The sequence below is a fragment of the Dermacentor variabilis genome, chromosome 2 (genome assembly GCF_050947875.1).
Source record: "Dermacentor variabilis isolate Ectoservices chromosome 2, ASM5094787v1, whole genome shotgun sequence".
NCBI lineage: Eukaryota > Metazoa > Arthropoda > Arachnida > Ixodida > Ixodidae > Dermacentor > Dermacentor variabilis.
The window spans coordinates 24,672,096-24,692,021 of NC_134569.1; the positions used below are offsets into that span (position 1 = coordinate 24,672,096).

At 48.2% G+C, this 19,926-nt stretch overlaps 1 protein-coding gene across 4 annotated transcripts in view; it reads left to right on the top strand.

Annotated features, from left to right (window-relative positions):
- The window catches only part of alpha-Catr (alpha-catenin related), a 202,686-nt gene that overhangs the window by 127,491 nt on the left and 55,269 nt on the right, over positions 1-19,926 (top strand). For all 4 annotated transcript variants that reach the window (XM_075679954.1, XM_075679952.1, XM_075679951.1 and 1 more), the window contains exons 2-4: positions 14,522-14,866; positions 16,611-16,730; positions 17,658-17,747. In XM_075679954.1, coding sequence (XP_075536069.1) covers positions 14,672-14,866; positions 16,611-16,730; positions 17,658-17,747 — 405 coding nt within the window. In that variant the 5' untranslated portion in view covers positions 14,522-14,671. The remainder of the gene's footprint in view (positions 1-14,521; positions 14,867-16,610; positions 16,731-17,657; positions 17,748-19,926) is intronic.

A 19,926-nucleotide genomic window follows, 5' to 3' on the forward strand; every position in this document is an offset into this window, starting at 1 on the left:
GCCGCAGTCTCTGCGCATGTTACTGTCAACGCAGTCTCGGTTACGGCGCCGGGGTCGCGCAAACCAGTGTAGCAGTAATCGGGCCCGGCTGCGCGCTCCCGTGGTCGCCTCGTGAAAGATTCATGGCGTACAACGTGCGCAACACGTAGCGCGGAACCACGACACCCGGATCGGCTGCTGAACTCGGCGGCGGCAGCAGCCGTGGGCTTGGTCGGCCGAGGGAGACCGAAAGTGCAGTTGGCCATTAAACTTTCAAGAGCCGCAGAAACAGGAGCGGTGTAGAACAGTAGGAAAGGTGTGTGGAGGGAACAAGGCAACCAGTTACGCGAAGGGGGCAGACCGCGGCACCATGCGCTTCTGTGGCTTTTGATCGGCGAGCAGCGACCGGACAGAAGAGAGATAAAAAAAAAAGGGGGGGGGGGGGGGGGGAACGTCATGAGACGCCAATGCTCCTGGTGATTGCGACTTTGGTGATCGCAGAAACAAGAATTACGAACAGGTGGGAAAGGCGAGGCGATGGCGTATACAGGAAAGTTGAGCGAGTGGCGGTGGCGCTGCGGCAATAAAGCGTCAAGCCTGAAGAGCTCAGGGAAGGACGGGAGCGACCAGTCGTGTAGCAGCGCGGACCGAGAGAAACGAGGGAGCGAAAAAGAAAAAAAAAAGCGATGTCTCCCACGAACCCCCCCGCTGCTGACGCCGGCGCGCGAACGACGTCCGCGTGTCCGACACTTCGCGCGTCCTGCGCCGAAACAATGGAAACTTGACGAGTCCCTCCTCCTCCCTTCCCGGTAGCCCTCATCGGCCCGGAACAATGAATCGATCGCAGCAGCGGCGGCATCGATTCCCCGAAGAGAAGGAGGAGGAGGAGGGCGCCGGAGGACAAGGCCGAAGTGGGCTGACGCACATCGCGCGAAATGTCCCCGTGTCCTCGCTTACCTTCGCACACGCTCTTCCTGTGCTGCTGGACACGATAACGAAGACGATCGGCTACCTACCGTATTTTCCTCCAGCTTTGTTATCTCGAGCGAATATTTTTCTGACCGCGGCCGGCGCCCCTTCCTTTGTGCGGCCCACCTAAAATGATCCTTTCTACTTGCTACATTGGTTTACGTCACGTGGGCCACTCTGTGCGCTGCGCTTAGCGAGGCTTCCTTTTTTTTTTTTCTCCCGACTCGGGAGTGGCCTCAATCTGTCGATCGTGTGCTCTCCAGTTCCTGCGACAAACTTGTCGGTATGTCCCGTTTTCTGCCGGATTTTCTTTTCTTGTTTTAGTTTTCTTGATCCTTCTTTAATGGTTCTTTGCACGTTTCTTTAATGCAAAAGGTACGTATTGTCTTGTTCTCCTCCCTGGCAGGAAAAGGTTTGCTCTCCGTGTTATTGCCGAGCGAGCTCCTTTCCGCCAACTTGCTTGTGATAAGGGCGAGTGCCCCCGTTTCCAGCAGACGGCGCACACAGGTCGCGAAGCTGAGGGAGGCGGGACTACCGAAAACGTCACCTCGCACGCACTACATCCACGCACGCTACATTATTACGGCGCTCTCCTCCCAGGGGTTCTTGCCGTCAATACTTCGCTCGCCCCGAGAGGTGCTGTCCGAAGGCGGCGTTGGCGCTGTTATACCGCGTTCCCGTAGCGTTACGACCGACTCGGCGTTATTGAGTAGATATTTTCGTTTTATTCATAGAATGATGTACAAAAAAAGGCTTATCCGTTCAAAATTTGAACTGCTATGAAAACGCTGCTCTAATGCGCGCTGTCTTTAATTCGTTGTAATGTGTGGTGTATGCGCCGGCCGTGATGCTGACGTATATAGGGCGCTGCAGGAATTATTGCGAGCACAGGAGAGCAGCTGAGTCTGAGGATAGTGCAGAATCGCTGCTCTCGCTTTTGTCACCACACAACCCCCTAAAATGTGGCCGCCCAAGATGAAACAACACTCCTTTTCAATAATTATGACGTACCTTTGCCATTCCCTTTCACATAAAGAGAAAGTCAATCGTGCTTTCATAGCGCACAGCGCCGAATGCTTTCCGACGCAAGTGGCAATACATATTGTAAACAGCGCTTTCTTGGAGGGACTTGTGACTGTATCTAGACGGAATTATTCAGACTGTGCTGATCAATCGAGGCTATGAGAGCCCTGAAAGTTTGATATTTATGTGCACTTTCGCAGTATGACATTATCTGACTGCTAAGAGGAAACGTTCGTCTGACTGGGCTGACCTGCGCAAATACCTGAAGAGTAACCTTGTGTCTGCAGGAAAAAAAAAAATGTTGTAGAGGCTTGAAAGAACGGGGCACACCCCTACAATCAACGGTGTTTCTTAGCGCAAACAATCGAAATTCTTTTATTGTGTGTGTTGGGATGCGACGTCGCCTTGTTTGTGCCAACATGGCGACGACGTCTGCAGCAAAATAGAAGTACGTGCTATCAAAGCGCTTCACCGGAGCAATTCCTCCGCACAATAGCGGCCACAGTGAAAAAGGAAATAGTGTAATCCGAGCTCAACGGAGACTTGTGCCTAGCGGCCGTGCACATCGTCAACAACGCGGGCGTGCTGCTTTCTCGTGTGTAACGACGCCGGCGGTTTTCTAGCCGATAGCGTGTTTACAGCCACCGCCTTATCTCCTCTGGAATCCGCGCGCACGCCGCCGCGGTCGCCGCCGCCAAGGAAGGGAGCGCGCGAAAAAATCGGGAGCGGGGCGAAGGGAGCCTGCTCCCCGAGAAAGGTCACACGGTCATGACCTCGTTCGGGGGAAACTCGGCCACCACGCGGTTTGCGGTGCTCGGATCCGTCCCGCCCATCATATATGCTGTCGTTTTCTTGTTCACCTGGGTTGGCTTGCGTTCTCCTTTTATTACTGTTATTTTCGCGCGCCCCCCTTCCGGAGAAATTGTGAGTTGCCTATTCCTGCCCTTGTATACTGCAACACACGACCGTGTCAGCATCCGACGAAACTTGCTCTCTTGGACCGCACCATCGCCAATATTTTGCGCCCAGAGGAACGACCGCTTCCGTCTGCCATCCTGCAACGCAAGCACATGTGTATTTGTATGCGCGTTCTCGTTCGTTTCGCGCAGTTCGCTTCTTTTTCGTAATGAACAAACTAAACTAGCCCGGACCAGCATTAATGCATGCACGTTGATTGTTGCGACACATAGTGTGAATGCGGACGCCATTTGGGTTCACGTTGTAGCCCCTCCCTGACAGCTCTTTACGACACCATACACCAACGTTGGAGGGACCGACTACGGCTTTGGCTCGACTCCAGAAACACGGGAGGGTACTTTTCTCGTCACATTGTCGGCAACCATAAGAGGGCGCTGAACGCCTTCCCGAGTGTACGTTGTCGATTACTTCGATGCAGCAATCGTCAGACTGCTTCTCTGACAAGGTGCCTTTTACGTCGTCATGAACAGGAAGATCGCATTCAGCTTCCACATTGCGATGTAGGCACTCATCACTGACCGGAAGAGGTACTGAGTGGTGCTGCTGACCGCCTTCAGTGTCACAAGAAGCTTCCTCTGGAAGCATCAACTATACTTCCGTGACGTCCTTGAGGTGTTCAAGCAATGCTTCGTCGTCGCTCTTGCGGCCGGTGTGAAGCTTATCCGTGTAGGACACGACACACGGATAACACACGAGTGTTGCCGAAACTGGCGGCACTGTTGACGAAGTGCGAGCATTAAAACCAGCAGTGGCTTACGGGCCACCCCTTCACACCGCAGTCCACGAGACAGTGTTGAACCAGCTACGAGGTGAAGAAGTTTAACTTATTTACCTCGTAGCTGGTTCAACACTGTACACTTCAGTTATTCATGCGTCTGCACAGAATTTTTTTCAACTTTTGTTTTAAAGCGTTTTAACGTATGAACGTTTTAATTTCGATGTAAACGCCAATGTGTCATCGCTGTAGCCTGCGGCACAACAGTTGTTCACCGTCTGTGGTGTGTAGCTGCTGAAAGCTGCGCAGATCTTCCTGAGCCTTCGTTTGTTGCCCACAAGTGCTGGCCAATATAAGGGAACATTTTAACTGCTTCACGTGTATTTTTGTGTTGACTGCGCTTGATAAACCATTTCGCCTGCTGATGCCGGCACTCGAGTGTCTGCTGCTGCTGTCGCTTGTTGTCTCGGGTACATGCCAACATTCAAAGTTTTAAACTCTCTGTGTTTTGTGATGTTCTTATCCCTTACCAAAACTGCAATTTAGCTGCAATGTACCGTTTTTGTGTGCTTATTTCCTCCTCTTCTCGTGTTTTATCGCGTGGCGTTATGGGTAGGTATTTATAAGCACCTCATTATTACAGTGCACAAGTCCTTCTGTCCTCGATGTCATTTTTATTCAAGAAATGCTGCCAGGTGATGTTAGTAGGTCCCGCGATAACAGCGACTTCAATTTACATGTAAATTAGCGTATCTTTAGAGGAGCCTGTCAACGCTATGTTTTTCACGCTTCTTAAAGGGAAGCCGAGAAATGTGCATCTACGTTGTCACAGTCAAGGTCCCAGATTCCGATCACTCTGCGGCTGCCTTGTTGTCTTTTCTTTATTTCATAGCGAAGCGCATGAGAGGCAAAAAAAAAAATGAAAGAAAAAATGTTGACTATTACGAGTCCCCCGGTCGTCTGCCTCATTTACCCCGACAGCAAATAGAAATTAAGTTCCCTGAAGACTGTGCAATGTTGTGCGAACCTTGTTTAATGTACCCTGTATTCTGGTATTTCTTCCAATATTGGAGACCATCTTTTCAAGCTATCACAAGCTTTTGATTTTCATGAATAAGTTTAAACAGATTGTTGAATGTGTCCCGTCTTTCCATTGCGTATTTACTGCGTCGTATACTGATGTTCCCCGCGCCATCATGACATCTGTCTGCCTTTTGTCTGTCTGTCCTTGCGACATCCATGATTGCAACATTTAACATTTACGACAAGTAAAACGATCCGCAATCCGCTTCCCGCTGTTGTTGTTGTTGTTGTTGTTGTTGTTGTTGTTGTTGTTGTTGTTGTTGTTGTTGTTGTTGTTGTTGTTGTTGTTGTTGTTGTTGTTGTTGTTTATTTGCTTGCTTGCTTGCTTGCTTGCTTAGGCGATGAAGTTAGCCAGGGCACGAATGTTACCACCGTGTCTCGCGTCCAAGGGAGTTAGCTGAGCGTGCTCACCAGTCGCTGCACACGGCGCCGCACATGCCCCGCGTTCACTCGCCCTATAGCGAGAACACTGCTGCAAGATCGCGCGACGACGAATCGGCAGCATGCGAGTGAGACGAGCATTTCGCGCCGTTTTCCGGGCTAGCTGAGGGGAACCCGTGGCGTCCCGGGCGCCTGCCGTACCGCGCTCCGATAACTCCTCCTAAGTGGCTGCTTACGTAGAGAAGCTGAAACGCACGAAGCAATTAATTGGGGCTACACGCAGTCGGGCTATGCAGAACGTGGCCCCGAAGCGCCGAGCTAGGACACTGTATTCGGAGCCGGTCAGCCGTCCAGCGCATTAGCGCCAATTCCCGAAGAACCAGCCGCGGCCAGAAGGCGGCGGGTACGAACACGGTGCGCCGCGTGACCTGCCGCAAAAAGTGTGCGGGCCGCGATTGGCATTCCCGGCGGCGCCGCACTGCCAATGACGAAGTGCGCGTTGGTCATCGCGGCGGCGGCAGTACAGGAGGAGGGCTCCCGTGCTGGGCACCGTAATCACCTGAAATCGGGCAAGGCCGTCCCGTGCGGCTCCTGGGCGCGCCTATTTGGTTTCCGCCACTGCTGCGGCTGGTGTTATTGAGTTTCTCGCGTACGACCACGTTCGGTATCGATCCATTTTCTTCTTCTTTTTTTGCCGCATAGGCAAGACCTCGTATAGCACGGGGCGCCTCGCGGTGTGTGGGTTCTTGGGCGGTGACGGTCATCACTCAATGTGCTGCTCTTTGCCGAGTGAACTTACGTTTCCGCAGAAGCCGTCCGTACGCTATCCGTCAGCGTTTCGTTGTTTCTTCTTTTTTTCTGAACTGGATCTCGCACAACGAGTGTTGTGCGAGACGTTTGCTCTGCATATTCGCAAGCGCCGCCTTTGGTACAACTTCATATTGCCACGTGCGGCTGATTGACTGTGGGTAAGAAATCTCGAGCAGAGTTTTCACTGCCCCAAGAAAGTTACAGCGTGCGTGCCGACAGATCCACTTATAACGGACGACGTCGGACTGTTGGTTCAGTCGCCACCTGTGACCTGATGCCTTTTCTTTTACTCTTCGTTTCTCTATACTCTTAGGCAGCAGTGTGAAAATACTTGTTTCCGAAACTGAATTAAATACGACTGAAATACGAACACGATTAGAATATATCCATATAATATACGAATACTTATTCTCTACCCTATTCTGCAGCAGCGTATACGTTTCATAGCCATTTTTTTAATGAAACACTACAGTAAGGTTCTGATTGGCGATGTTACGATCGACCTGTCAACTGTGACAGACATTCAGGCGTACGTTCCTATGACAAGTTGATTTCCTCGTCCCAGAGAAGGCTGTTACGATAAGCCTGGGCATCGACCTGTCCAGTGTGAGAATCGTTCAAGACGGGCGTCCCCATGGCGACATAATTGCCCTCTTCTCCGAAACAGCGTCATCCCTTTTATTTCCCAAGCTGACACAAAGGGAGGGACGAAGGAAAGAAAACCCGAAAGGCAGGAGGTCGCCGACGGCAGAACCTGACGAAAGCACTAATAATTCCACAGGCTCCCCAAGAAGACAGCGACGACCAGCAGACCGCAAGGCGTTCTTTAAGGCCGTCCTGGCCCCCGTGTTAGGCAGAACCGCTCGAGACTGGGAGGAGAGTCACAAACGTACCAATGTAGTGAATACAATCTTTTCTACTTTTTTTTTATCATCACGATGCTCGGCTTCGTCGTCGCTTTTTTTTTTTTATTCTTGCAGTGAAGGCCCACCTCGCCCGGTCGAGATCGTATCAGCGACTGTACTTATAAATAAATAAATAAATAAATAAATAAATAAATAAATAAATAAATAAATAAATAAATAAATAAGTAAATAAATAAATAAATAAATAAGCTAGATTGCATTCGAATAGAAATAGAATAGCCATTCCACTCTGCGGAGGTGGTTGACGAACGAAGCTGTTTAGCACACGACACGTATGTGACACATAATTTTGAACAAAGGTACGAACGCATTTATTGCCTTGATGGGTGGTCATCGCGACAAAAAGTACGCACACTCATTTATTGTCTTGATCGGTGGTCATTATTTCACTCTCAACTGCAATCACATTCTTTGATAATGTGAAATCGATGCACGTACGCCGCTGGGTGGTCGGTTGTGCCGGATCTGTGTGGCACCGCAAGGGATATGTCTGCAACACGGAATGCGTAAACCGCTCCCTTTCCGGTACCGGCACATTCACATTGAAATCACCGACAACGACAACAGGGGTAGTGTCACTGCAGCTAATTCACTCAGAGTAGCCATGAACCTTACGGGACTATAAGTCGCTGCATTTTTTTGCTTGCTTACGGTGGTATGAGCCATTGCTCACGGGGGTAAGAGCCATCGATGATGACAGTTTTCTACATGCTGTTCTGTATGTTGTATGCGTGATTAGAAATAATTTAAGTACTGTTCGCTTCACTTTACTGAGTGCTCGTAGCCTCTGCCTTACGTGGCTATGAGCCATTGCATTTTTTGCTCGCTAACGGGAGCACTAATGCTTACGGGGGTATGAGCCATTGACGATGATAGTTTTTGTTCACGCAGAACAAAAATGCACGGAACCCTAGCCATATCCAGCTTCGCTGTAATACGATCCATTTTCCTTGCGAATACGCATGGTATAGGTAATGTGCATATTGGGATTCGGACGTGGTTCTTTTCTAGGCTTTCGTATAAACCAACGAGTTGCCACTATTCTCGTATGCAAAGATTCAGTTTCAGGGGTCGAAGTCACAAAAGATTTTGTCCGTGAGAACTTTTTCTGATTGGTCGGCCGCCTTCGTTAATACGTTCGCTGTCACTATTGGACGGATCTTGCTCTGGCGAACTTTTTTTAGCGAAGTTCGTGTATATGGACCATATTGTTCAGTGAAATGGTTGAGCGCGTTGCAATCACAGCGTGAACAATAAACGACAAGAAAGTTGCAGGGAATGTTCCTTTGACGCTTCTTTTAAATTGCGGTATTATTACTAGAACGGGTTAACGTCGTATAATTTTAGGAACCAGTGAGTGCTTTGCAAGGTACGACTAACACCAATTCATGTTCTTCCTTCTACTTTCTCGTGAAACATCGAAACGCATCAGTTATTGAAGAGGTCTTTCCAATCCTAATGACGCGGAACAAATATCTGGGGTTGTGTGTGGTCGTATACGGGGTCGTACATACGGATTACTTCCCTTCGGTTCTGTTCATTCCTGATCACTCGTCGCAGCGAGTGGCCGATACCGGCGATGATGAAGGCGTGCGCTTCCGGTAGCCAATCGCGAAGGTAGCCAATCGCTGAAATAATGCAAAATGGTAAGTATAATCTTTACATAATACGGCCGGTGGTCACCGTATTCAGACTAGGTCAATTCGCTGATTTACAATATTTTGCATTACAAAGAAACTGCCGAATTCGAAAAAAAATTTGAAGGTTATCTAAAAGCTTAAAATTCTTCCAAGTTCGCGCGTATAAGAGAACAAAAGGCTCAACGTTCTCTGGGGAAAATTATTCTGTGTTGTTTGTCGCTGCGTTTGAGCAAATAAACATTAAACAGACTTGATGTCGCCATCAACAGGCATTCATTCGTTCATTCATTCATTCGTTCATTTTTTTATGGATAAATCAAGAGATGCTCACAAACTATCTGAACCGATAGCCTAGGTTGGCTAGTGTTCGGTCCAATGAAGGATACATCGAACAGGTCAACAGTGCAAATATATATGTATACAAATAGTAAAATCTGATAAAAAAATATATCAAGGTATGTCCGTAATCGCATCAGTCCAAAATATAACAGGTAAATTGAGTAGAATACACTGACTTTACACTGAGGCATGTCCCAGGTATTGCAAAGTATTGCTGCGTTGCAAGGCAAGGATATTGTACTTCACATTTTTCACCCGGCGGGGTATTCTCCTTATCCTCTTCCGTCTCTGTCACTTGCAACACCAGAACAAAGCGTCGTCTAGCCGTGTCGCTAGCAGTTGTAAAAGAAACAGGAATTGCTCCGAGCGTTTGTGAACAACGCGCGTCTCGTGTTCATCTTGTGTGGCGTGCTTTTTCTTCACTAAGTAATCACCAAGGTATCTATTTGGGCCTGTTGGTATGCCATGAGCATGTACAGAGTAGCGCATAAAGGGTACGGACACAAAAGAAGAACGCTGGGACACCACAAGGCGCAAACTTACAACAATTTTATCTCTGAAAGAACGTGACCCTTTCATAGACTTGCTACAACGCAGCGCATTTCCCGAGAAATATCTTTACACACCTGTCCGTTCACTCAAATAAAGCTATCTCTTTTGCTGACAGTGCAATTGGCGCCTCACTGATGCACCTATCTCCTAATTTATAAATATTATGTGCTTCTATTATCAAGCGAGTCATTTAACTTTTGCTTATTGATACTATTGTTCACTGGTCGCACTTAGGTTTGCATTTACAATCTCTGCAGTGAATGTCTAAGCAGCCACCTGTCTTACTTTTAGCATTATTCGCATGCTCACGCAGCCTGTCATTAATACACCGACATGACTCTCCTACGTAAAAGCGTTTATATGTGACAGTGGTATGCGGTAGAATATGCCTTCATTGAACACTGCATAATTGGTGCGATGTTGCGTGTTGCACAATTTCTTTTCCCTGTTTTTTGTGTCTGTCATTTTGCATAACTTTGCCAGTTCATCGGGAGCAGAGAACAACACTGTTACGTCGATCAACGTTTGGCTGCAGTCCGATACCCTGTGAATATAAGGGATTACCGTAATCTTTCCTTTTTCTTTGTGGGCTGGGCGTACAACATTACTGGTAGCCCTTATGGTCTTAAGAAGCTTTCCTGCTACATAAATTAACATCTGTTTTGGGTACCCTGCCTCTGAGGGACGAGTGCATTGTTGGCTGAAACTGGTATTCATTAAGTGGGTGCATGATTTTTCCAAAGCATTCTTGATGCAGAGATTTATAACCGCCCTCTTAATTAGTTTCGAATGTGCGAGCTAAATGCGAGGATGGGTTTGTTAGCTCGTGTCTCGTAGCTCCAGCAAAAATGAACAGAATTAGAAATGAGCCTTATGACTAAGAACCGGATGCTTTCGTTGCTGGGTATACTTCGTGAGTCATTCGTAGGGGCTTCAGACATTTTTCTGCGATGGACAGAACTATTGCGACTTCTCGGTTAAGATAGAATGAGTTGCATTCTAAAAGAAACAAAAAAGTCGTCGACATATCTAAAACCTTTGAACACCTTTGTTGTTAGTAGTTCGTATAGGTGCAATACATGACCCTATGCATACGCTCGTCTTTTGTAAAAAGTGGCTGCCGTCGCACGTCGATGTAAGGTAAAACTTAAGACGCTCTAAAAAATTCCCGCACGCAAGTCCGGTCTCGGCTTGGAAGGCTATCACTTCTAATTCGTCAATAGCTATTTCTACGCAGAGAAGAATACCGTCATGAGGTAAAGATTATTAAAGATTAGTAATGTCGATCGAAAACACTTTGAAATTCTTTTCTGGATGTGAGCTTACGAAATGTAAAACGTCGTATGAATTCTTTATAAGAAATATGTCCTTTTTCAGGTAGGAGTTCCAGTTTTTCCTGTAAAAGCAAGAATATTGGCTTCTGCCAAGTGTCGAGCTCTGAAGCTGTAACCCATAAGGGCGCGTAAATTTTATGCGCTTCCACGTTAAAAACACATATACTAGTACTCTTTTCTATAGTTTTCCGGATTTCAGTCGCGGGCATATCGTATTTACCTCACATTTCAGTTTCCGCAAGGCTATGCCAGCATGACAATTAAACTATTTAGAAACAGCCTGTCTGACCTTACTGCCAAACGTGCCGAATTTAAAAACTACGAAACCGCCCTTTTTAATGGCTTGCAGAACACCTAAGTCATGGTCCGCTAGGTATCGCCCGACACGTTTAACAGGAAACATCGGAGGCGGCTGCTGACATCGTGAAAGAATGTGCACTCCTTGGGAAATGCAGTGTTGTGCTTCGTCGTTGGGAGCAAGACGTGAAACCTGCCGAACGTAGGAAGGCAGTTCCGGCGCTGTCCTTTTGCTTTGCACGAACTTGAGTCCAAAAGCCAGCACCTTACGGACGTATTACTGTAGATGAACCTCTAAGACCATGGGGACAGGAGAGCTCTGTGTGGGGCGTCCCTGGGGAATGAGACTGCGAAGCTTAGTGGAAATTGCCACAGAAATTCTGTGGTCCAGTCCGCAATGCGAAGTATGCTCTAATCCGTCCTAAAATAGAATATGCCTCAGCCATTTGGGATCCCGATCAAGATTACATTATTAAAAACATCCAAGCACTGCAGAACCGTGTTGTGCGCTTTATTTTTTCAGATTACGCGCGTCACACCAGCGTCAGTTCATTAAAGAACCGTGCTGAACTGCAAGTGCTATCATGTCGCCGTAAAATCGCTCGTTTATCACTTATTCATAAGCTCTATCATCACGCATCACTTCGCGAGGACTTCTTTAGGCCATCCCCTGCCATCTTGCCCTGCCGTGATCATCCTTTTAAAATCAAACGTTTCACGTGTCGCACACTAACTCATGCTGGATCGTTCATACCACGCACAATAACCGAGTTGAATAACTTGCCATCAGACATCGCAACCGTCACCCACATAAATTAATTTCAGAAACTTCTAATCATGAACGAAATTGCGTAAACCTTTCATGCTTCATGAGCCCCCCCCCCCCCCCCCCCCATCTCTATGTTCTTTTACACTACAAACGGTGTAAAAAATGACCTCGGCGTCTTTGTAACATGCATATTTTTATGGTTATTGTTCCTTTTCTTTCGGTGATTTGCCTTTTCCTTTTAAGTTCACATGTTGTGTTGTTTCCTGATTTGTTGTACATTAATAGCGCGTGTGCTTTTTATAAACCACATTACCTTCGACTTTTGGGTGCTTGTGATTCGTATTCTCTTTTTGTACACTTCTGATTATTATTATACTACGGCAGTCTTATTGGCCTTGTATTATTATTTTTTGTGATTACATTTTATCACTTCCCACCTTTGTTTCGACTTATTTGTTACATGCGTATGCGTAACTGCCCCCCCCCCCCCTCTAAGTAATACCCTCCTGCGAGAGGGCCTTTAGGGGTATTCTGAATAAATAAAATAAGTAAACTCTCGTAGTTCCCGATCCACCTTGCGTGGATGCGTTTCTTGGCGCATTTGCAAAGCCAGGAGTTGTCTGTATAGCAACGGGCTTGCCGCTGTACTTCGGACTGCAGTACCTTGCAAACTGCTTCACCCGCCGTGGTTGCTCAGTGGCTATGATGTTGGGCTGCTGAGCACGAGGTCGCGGGATCGAATCTCGGCCACGGCGGCCGCATTCCGATGGGAGCGAAATGCGAAAACACCCGTGTACTTAGATTTAGGTGCACGTTAAAGAACCCCATTTGGTCGAAATTTCCGGAGTCCTCCACTACGGCGTGCCTCATAATCAGAGAGTGGTTTTGGCACGTAAAACCCCATAATTTAAACTCCCTTTTCCGTGTCCCGAAAAAGGCAGGAACCCACTAAAAATTGCGATGACGTCTTCTGGCAGAATCCGACTTCTTGTGTGTGTGTGCTTTTTTCTTCTTCTCTTTCCATCACAATTATACTGTGCGCCTTCTTTGAGCCAGCGTTAAAAACGACGGCAACACGAAAAGGATGGACGAGTGCTTTCTAAAAACTGAACTTTATTTAGAAAAGCGCAAGAACAGACACCATATCTGCGTGCGCAAGTCATTAAGGCACGTGAAACAGAACGCGAAGAATTTGCGTCTCACGCTCTAACAAAAAGATAGATACGCAATCATCGTGCGTTTTTGTATGCGAAAGGCTTTTGCAAGTTTATGAACTTTCTTGTCTTTGTGCACACTAAACGAATGCTCTTGGTTTGATCGGAAAAAGGCTTACAATCACAAGCTTTACAATGTGCCGAAAAAAGGCAGATAGGTGTTCCCTTGAGGTTATTATTGCATTCATTATACTATCTGCCAACAAGCCCAACAAGCGACTCGTATGAAAACGTGTTATAGGAAGGACCAGCACGTTCAATTGTTGCTCGCTCCGTCGTTGAGTTCTTGTGCTCAGAATCGAAGTCGTCAGAGAACCTTACGCTAAAGAAAGCCACGTTGCTCACCTGTTTCAAACCCCCGTTGTGTAAGAGAAAAAGAAGTACACTGGCAGTCCTATATACAGCGTGTCAGGCCACGTCTTGTCCTTCATTAGTATCACTGCAACAATCCTCACGCTTGTTCACGTGAGTGCCTGCATGTGCGTCGGGGAAACGTCCTTGTGGTGTGCACTGTTTCCACAAAGCCACATTTTGCTTTCCAGAGAACTGGTTCTTCGGAGCACCATAGTGCGAAGCTTGTTGTTTTGGAGGAGGCAAGTCATCAATTTGACATATCTGCAGCACTGAAAAAGCGGAAACGCATGGCATGAAGCTGAATTCTCTTGTTATCAGTGTCAATCCTGTCTGCTTCTTCCTGTGTATTGCCGTCTTTTTTTTTTTATGGGGTTTTACGTGCCAAAACCACTTTCTGATTATGAGGCACGCCGTAGTGGAGGACTTCGGAAATTTCGACCACCTGGGGTTCTTTAACGTGCACCTAAATCTAAGTACACGGGTGTTTTCGCATTTCGCCCCCGTCGAAATGCGGCCGCCGTGGCCGGGATTCGATCCCACGACCTTGTGCTCAGCAGCCCAACACCATAGCCATTGAGCAACCACGGCGGGTGTATTTCCGTTTGCGCTGCCAATTTGTCAGAATAATTACACCAACTAGCCCAGCTTCCTGCTTTAACCATGGCGAATATAGGCTACTTGTCCATAGAAAAGGAGCCCCCCCTCAACCCACCATTGCTCTTGGCTGTGCGTGCAAACATGGCTCTAACGCGGCTATGAAACTGACGAGCGATGTTTGTATTTACTTAAAACAGGCAAGAGATTGCATCTTGTCGCAAGCGACCTTCTGTACTAGCAACTATACGAGGCCGCATGATTCCTGCAGTGTCGACTATTAGCTGCTATCGACTGCATATTACCGGTATTTTCGTTGCGAAAACCTGAACGATTAACCATATCGTTATCTGCGGCGAAAAAAGTAAGCTACAAAACGCCGCAGAGTGAACGTCTCCATACACGTGTTGCAAATGCTTCTCCTCAGCAATGTATACGCACGCTTGCTAGTGACCGAATATATAGGACAGTATACGCGTGATCGGAGCTTGACAGGAAGTTTTGCACCTGACGCGACTGGAGGGCTGCTGTAAACTCGTTGCCGATGTGTGTGTGTGTGCGCAGATCAGCACGCTGGTAAGCGCCAAGGACCGGGCGCTGCGCAGCGAGCAGGCGGTTCGAGCGCGCGTCGGCCAGGCTGTCAACCTGGCCGTGGAGCGGTTCGTGTCGGTCGGCGAGGCCCTGGCTGACGACAACGTCGAGATCAAGCTCGACATGTACGACGCGTGCCGAAGCGCGCGCGCCGCCGGCGCCAGCATCGAGCAGCTGTGCGACGTTCGCATGGACGAGGCGACCGAGGACCGGGGCGCGCTGGCGCGGGCCGCGCGCGCCCTGCTCGCCTCCGTCACCCGCGTGCTCCTCCTAGCAGACACCGTCGTGGTCAAGCAGCTTCTCAGCGCTAAAGACAGGGTGAGTCGCCGGCGGCCTTTTTGCGGCGTCCGGTGCGAGTGCGCCGTCCTTTAAGCACTGGTGACTATATCGAAGGGTACGTATCGCACTTCAGTCCAGCATATATACGAGTGGCACGTTAATGCGATCGCATTTGGACATACTATAAAGTTGTATGCATAGGGGCCGACAGTTCTGATGCCCCTTCGTGGAGTGAGTGTGGCTGTCGACCCCAGTCGCGCTGGCAGTCTGGAAGTATTGTGAATCAAACTTGTCTAGTTGTAAATCGGCCGATTTGATAGCCATCTCTCGCGGAATAAAGCATAGGCCGACGCAGCAATAAGAGTACGCATGGCCATGTCATATATGCTCGGCCCATGCGCAAAGCCCTGAACTTGAGAGAAAGAGCTTTCTCTGCTGGAAGGAGAGGACGCTTTCTCTCTCTCTCTCTCAGAGAGTGTCGACAACTGGATCACTTTAGATGACTGTGACCACCGAGACGAGTGTGTACATACCAGTGTGAACGTGTTGCTCGTGCTGCCCAGTGAGGCTGACTCTGATGGACAGAGACTCCTTCTCATGCACAGACCTCCGCACGCGTTGCCCACATGGCATTCGGGTTGCGTGTGCGCACGCGGCACACGTACTCAGACACACGCACAAGGTTGAAATGGGATAAGAGGACTCAGTAATGCGCATAAGAAGCGTCATGGCTTAGCCGACGCTGTATATATATATATATATCTCGCGAACAGGGCACCGACATCCATCTTTACGGCCGAAGTTGACACTCTGCGTTAGTTCATGCTGATCACGTGCTGCAATTTGACTTTCGGATTATTTGCTTAGACAGTGAAGTTCCGTTATAATAAAGGTTATTTACGCGAAGCGCGTGCTCGAATGAACATTTTAATGACCCGTAGACGTTCATATATACCCACTATATCCGCAACATCCTTTTTTTTTTTTTTTTCAGATGTTAAACTAACGCATACGTTGAACATCTCGTCTCACCTTGACTTTATCGTGAGACGTATGTGAAAAAGAGATGAGCGCGTCTGTGTATGTATAAAACGCGGAGTTTAGACACGAGCTTTCGAGAAAATGTTTGTGCGCAGTTATATCTGCAGGCGCATGTTGTAATCTGGTTGCGCAAAACAGGGGCGATTGGAGATCGCAGCGAGAGGTCTTCGTCCTGCAGTGTACAAGATCATGATTCTTCTGTGAACTATTCAGTGACTACTACAACCCTAAACAAATGTGCGCGCTGCGAATTCGACTAAAACACGAAAATGTGCCGTGCGAATCGAGCTACACTTTTTCTTGTTTCGCGGGGTTTCTTTCAGGCTTAGAAAATGCTTTTGTCTAGCGCGTAATGAGTGCCAGACAGCTGGGTCGGGAATTTTTCAGGATGGTATACAATTTCCTCATTGACACTTTTGCTCTGAATATAATATTTGAGAAGTTGATTAATTAATAATAACTACTTACGTTGCACTTGCGTATTTCCAAATTTTGGCATAAGTTACGTGAGATATATGGTATACTGCATATGACGAAAGCTTAGAGTGGCCCGTACACTTTTGACAAAGGTTGTACTTCTGAGTTTGCGAGTTGTGACTTGCACCCGCATTAACCGCACCGAATTTAGTGCTGAGTGCACATCCACAGAATACTGACAGCTGCCGTGCATACTGCTGCTTGTTTTGCCTGAGCCGTATTTTCTTAATGTTTTCTTAATGTCTTGTATCCCGCTTATGTGCAGGTATCTATAAGCTTGAATCGCCTTGAGAATGTCGCTAACTTCACGGAGTTTGTGAAGGCATTCAGCCAGTTCGGCACCGAAATGGTTGAGCTGGCTCATCTCACTGGAGATAGACAGAACGTGAGTATACCTTTCGAGCACATTCTTTCACGATAATGCGTCCATGGTTTGGCCGCAAAAGATCTCATAAATCGTGAAGAAAAAGAAATCGTTTATGTAATACTTTTCAACGTATGATTAATGATAGAGTGTGTAAGCAAGCACGACTGAAGAGGACGTAGAAACATACACAGAGACCGCGCTAGCGCTGTCTCTGTGTATCTGTTCCTTTCTACGTCTTCGTTCAGTCACTCTTACACACTGCATCATGGATTCAAACCAACTAGCCCGCCAACGTGTTTTAACCAAGTATGATTAATGCGCCTTCGGCCTTGTCGTGTAACTCACAAATAGCTGTTTTTTCACAGACACGCTTTTTCAGCCATATTTGGAGCTGCATGTCTAAGCCTGCTCCCTGGAAAAGCCTTTCAGCCAATGCTAACCTGACTAACAGTTCGCTCGCGTCAGAGTGCTGCTCCCTCAATTCGCGTCGGGATAACGTTTTCAATCGCTTACAATTCTAGCCTTAGCTGTGATCTGCTGCGAAAGTAATCCCTTGATTTCTCCGGTTTCGCCATTAACCGTTAGCTGCAACGGCGTCGAACAAAGTTCGACGGAAACGAGAAGAAAGATCGCAGCAGCTCAATTTCCTGCTGGGCGGCACTCTAGCGCTCCTCTTTCTGCTGCTACAGTGGCTGTTGACTCGCAAAATAGGCTGCTCTATTGTGGCTGACTGCATTAGGAACCCACGGCCGTGTTCTGTCCCGATTGCCTTCGGCGATATTTCAGTGCGCGCCCCGAATGGGTAAGCCAGTGAGAGTCGACGTGACGAAGGAAACCAGTGGGCGGAACGCACACCGCTGTCGTTGCGTTAGGCGAAAGTGATCAGCGGGAAACGCGGCCCCCGTTCCTTGTTCTCTAACGTCATCAGGGGCTGCTCTACCGCAGGACATGAAGGACGACAAGAGAAGAGCCCAGATGGCTTCAGCGAGGATGATCCTCGAGCGCTCCACCATGCTCCTGCTCACGGCCTCAAAGGTACGCTGCCCAGCGTCAGCCATTCTGCAGTCTAGGTCGTTATGTGTAATCTGCCGTAACGAAAAAGCTGAGCACTGTTGCACGTCGTGACGGTGACTCAAGGCACATGTCAGAGCTGTCTCTGCAACATTGGTCGCCAGTGGCGTGGCCAGGGGGTGCTACTCCGGGCACGTACGTGCCTCACCCCCGAAATTTCTTGTGCGCAGACTTCCCAGTTTGACTGCCCCCTTTCCTCTCCCTCCTCAGTCAAGTGAGCGCTCACCCTCCCCTGCATCCCACCCTCCACCTGAAAAAAATTGCTGGCTTCACCACTTTTGTCCGTAGATCCAGGGAGACAGTTGCATTGAGCAGCGGGAGTAGAAAAATAGTCCGCTAACAATGACGACGAAAAAGGGGAGGAGGACGACCAATACAGTTTTAATTGGCAGACAGGAGTCCACAGGTACATTCTGCTTTCTTGTGTTTTTTTTCTGTACAGTTAGTACAGAAAAAAGAAACAAGGCAGAATAGCAGCAAACGAAACGAAGAAAGTAAAAAAAAAAGTGTTTTCTACATCGAGAAACCAGAAGCAACCGGTTTTTTTTTTTTCATTAATTCGATGCTGTTTAGTGCTCTTGGTTAATTTTTGCGTATACATTATACCACGTGTGCGTATGTTCACGGCGTCTGTCCATTGAAATTGCATCTGCAATGGCCGTCATTTTTTCCTGTTTCGTCGTGCTTTCTTTCGCGCTGTTTTTCAGTGACGAACTGAACTTGCCCAATTTCTTGTTCATAAAAAGCGCGACTAGAAATCTCTTGCGCTGCTTCTTTCTTCTTTCATCGAAGGCGGCGAAGATTAATGTGGCGCGGATTCTTTCGCGATGCTGCTATAGATGGCAAAATAAGCATTTCTATGGCGAGTCCAGGGAAGCGTTGTCGGTTTTGGCAAACAGGCTATCCGAATCGCTGGTATGCGAATGCCAGAAGATGACGCGGTAACGTATTACGCTGCTTCGAGCGGGTGAGTTCACATTTCATCACTGCAAGCGCCCGTGTCGTCCACCGGTTGGGTGGTGCCTTGCTTTTTGAGGCCCGCAGGTGGCTGTCTTAAGGCGAGAACACACAGGACCAAACATTCGCAACAAGATGAGCCATGTGCCTGAAAAAAATCGGGGACGACTGGACACATTGCAATGAAATGCGCGGCCAGAACCGTGAGGAATAACATCCACCTTCCGGAAGGTTCAAAATGGATGGGAACGTTAACATAAGCAGAGACTAGCACGATACGATTGCAATATTGGCGGCGAAATAGCATGGAAGAGATTGGAACGGGATCGTCACCGAGACAGATAATTTTACGAGATAAAGCGTATACGAGTAGAATGCAATATTACTGCGTGTTAACACTTACAAGCAGCTCACACAGGCTATAGGTGATTATTCGATCATCGCCGTCCGATTCAAAGGGGATGCCGTTGATAATCATCGTTGGTGCGTTTGTCTCTCCACAAAGAGCAGCGCAAGCGCCTCACTCAAAGACATCCACGTGGGCGCCCTCTGAGGTAGATGGGGTGTCACATCGCGTCCCTGTGCACACTTCGAAATTTCGCACTTACTTTTGGTAGAGCTCGGCGCTTTTTAAGCACGCGAAGTGCTTGAGGCGGGCGCAAACCATTATTTCTGCTAAACAATCGCAGTGAAAAATGTGCACCGCTGCTCGAGCCGGGAACCGCGCCTAGGAACTTGTGATTTTGATAATGGCGCCCGACAAGACGACGAGCTGCAGCGCTGTGGCTTGTGCCACAGGCCCGGCGCATTCCGTCAAGAAACATAAAAGTCTGATACCACGAATTATTCCTCGCTGACCGAAGGTGATCGATTTAGCGGGCTATGATGGGCACCCTAGCAGAGGGCTCTAGAATCATTTTGACGAGAAACCTGAAACACGGTCAGTAAGGCTTTTGCATCCCGCCGCTGCCCGGCCACCGAGGCCCGGTATCGTGCCCGTGCGCTCGTCCGCTAAACTCCGTTACCCACTGCGATAACCGCTGCGGGTGTTGGCGTGAGAGTTCGTGTCGAAATAAGTATAGCGCACCGATGAAGAAGCTGCGACTACACAACGTTAACGCGCGAGTACCGAGCAAATCGGTGACTGTAATTGCCGAAGGCGGAGGAAGCGCTCTCATTAGTCACG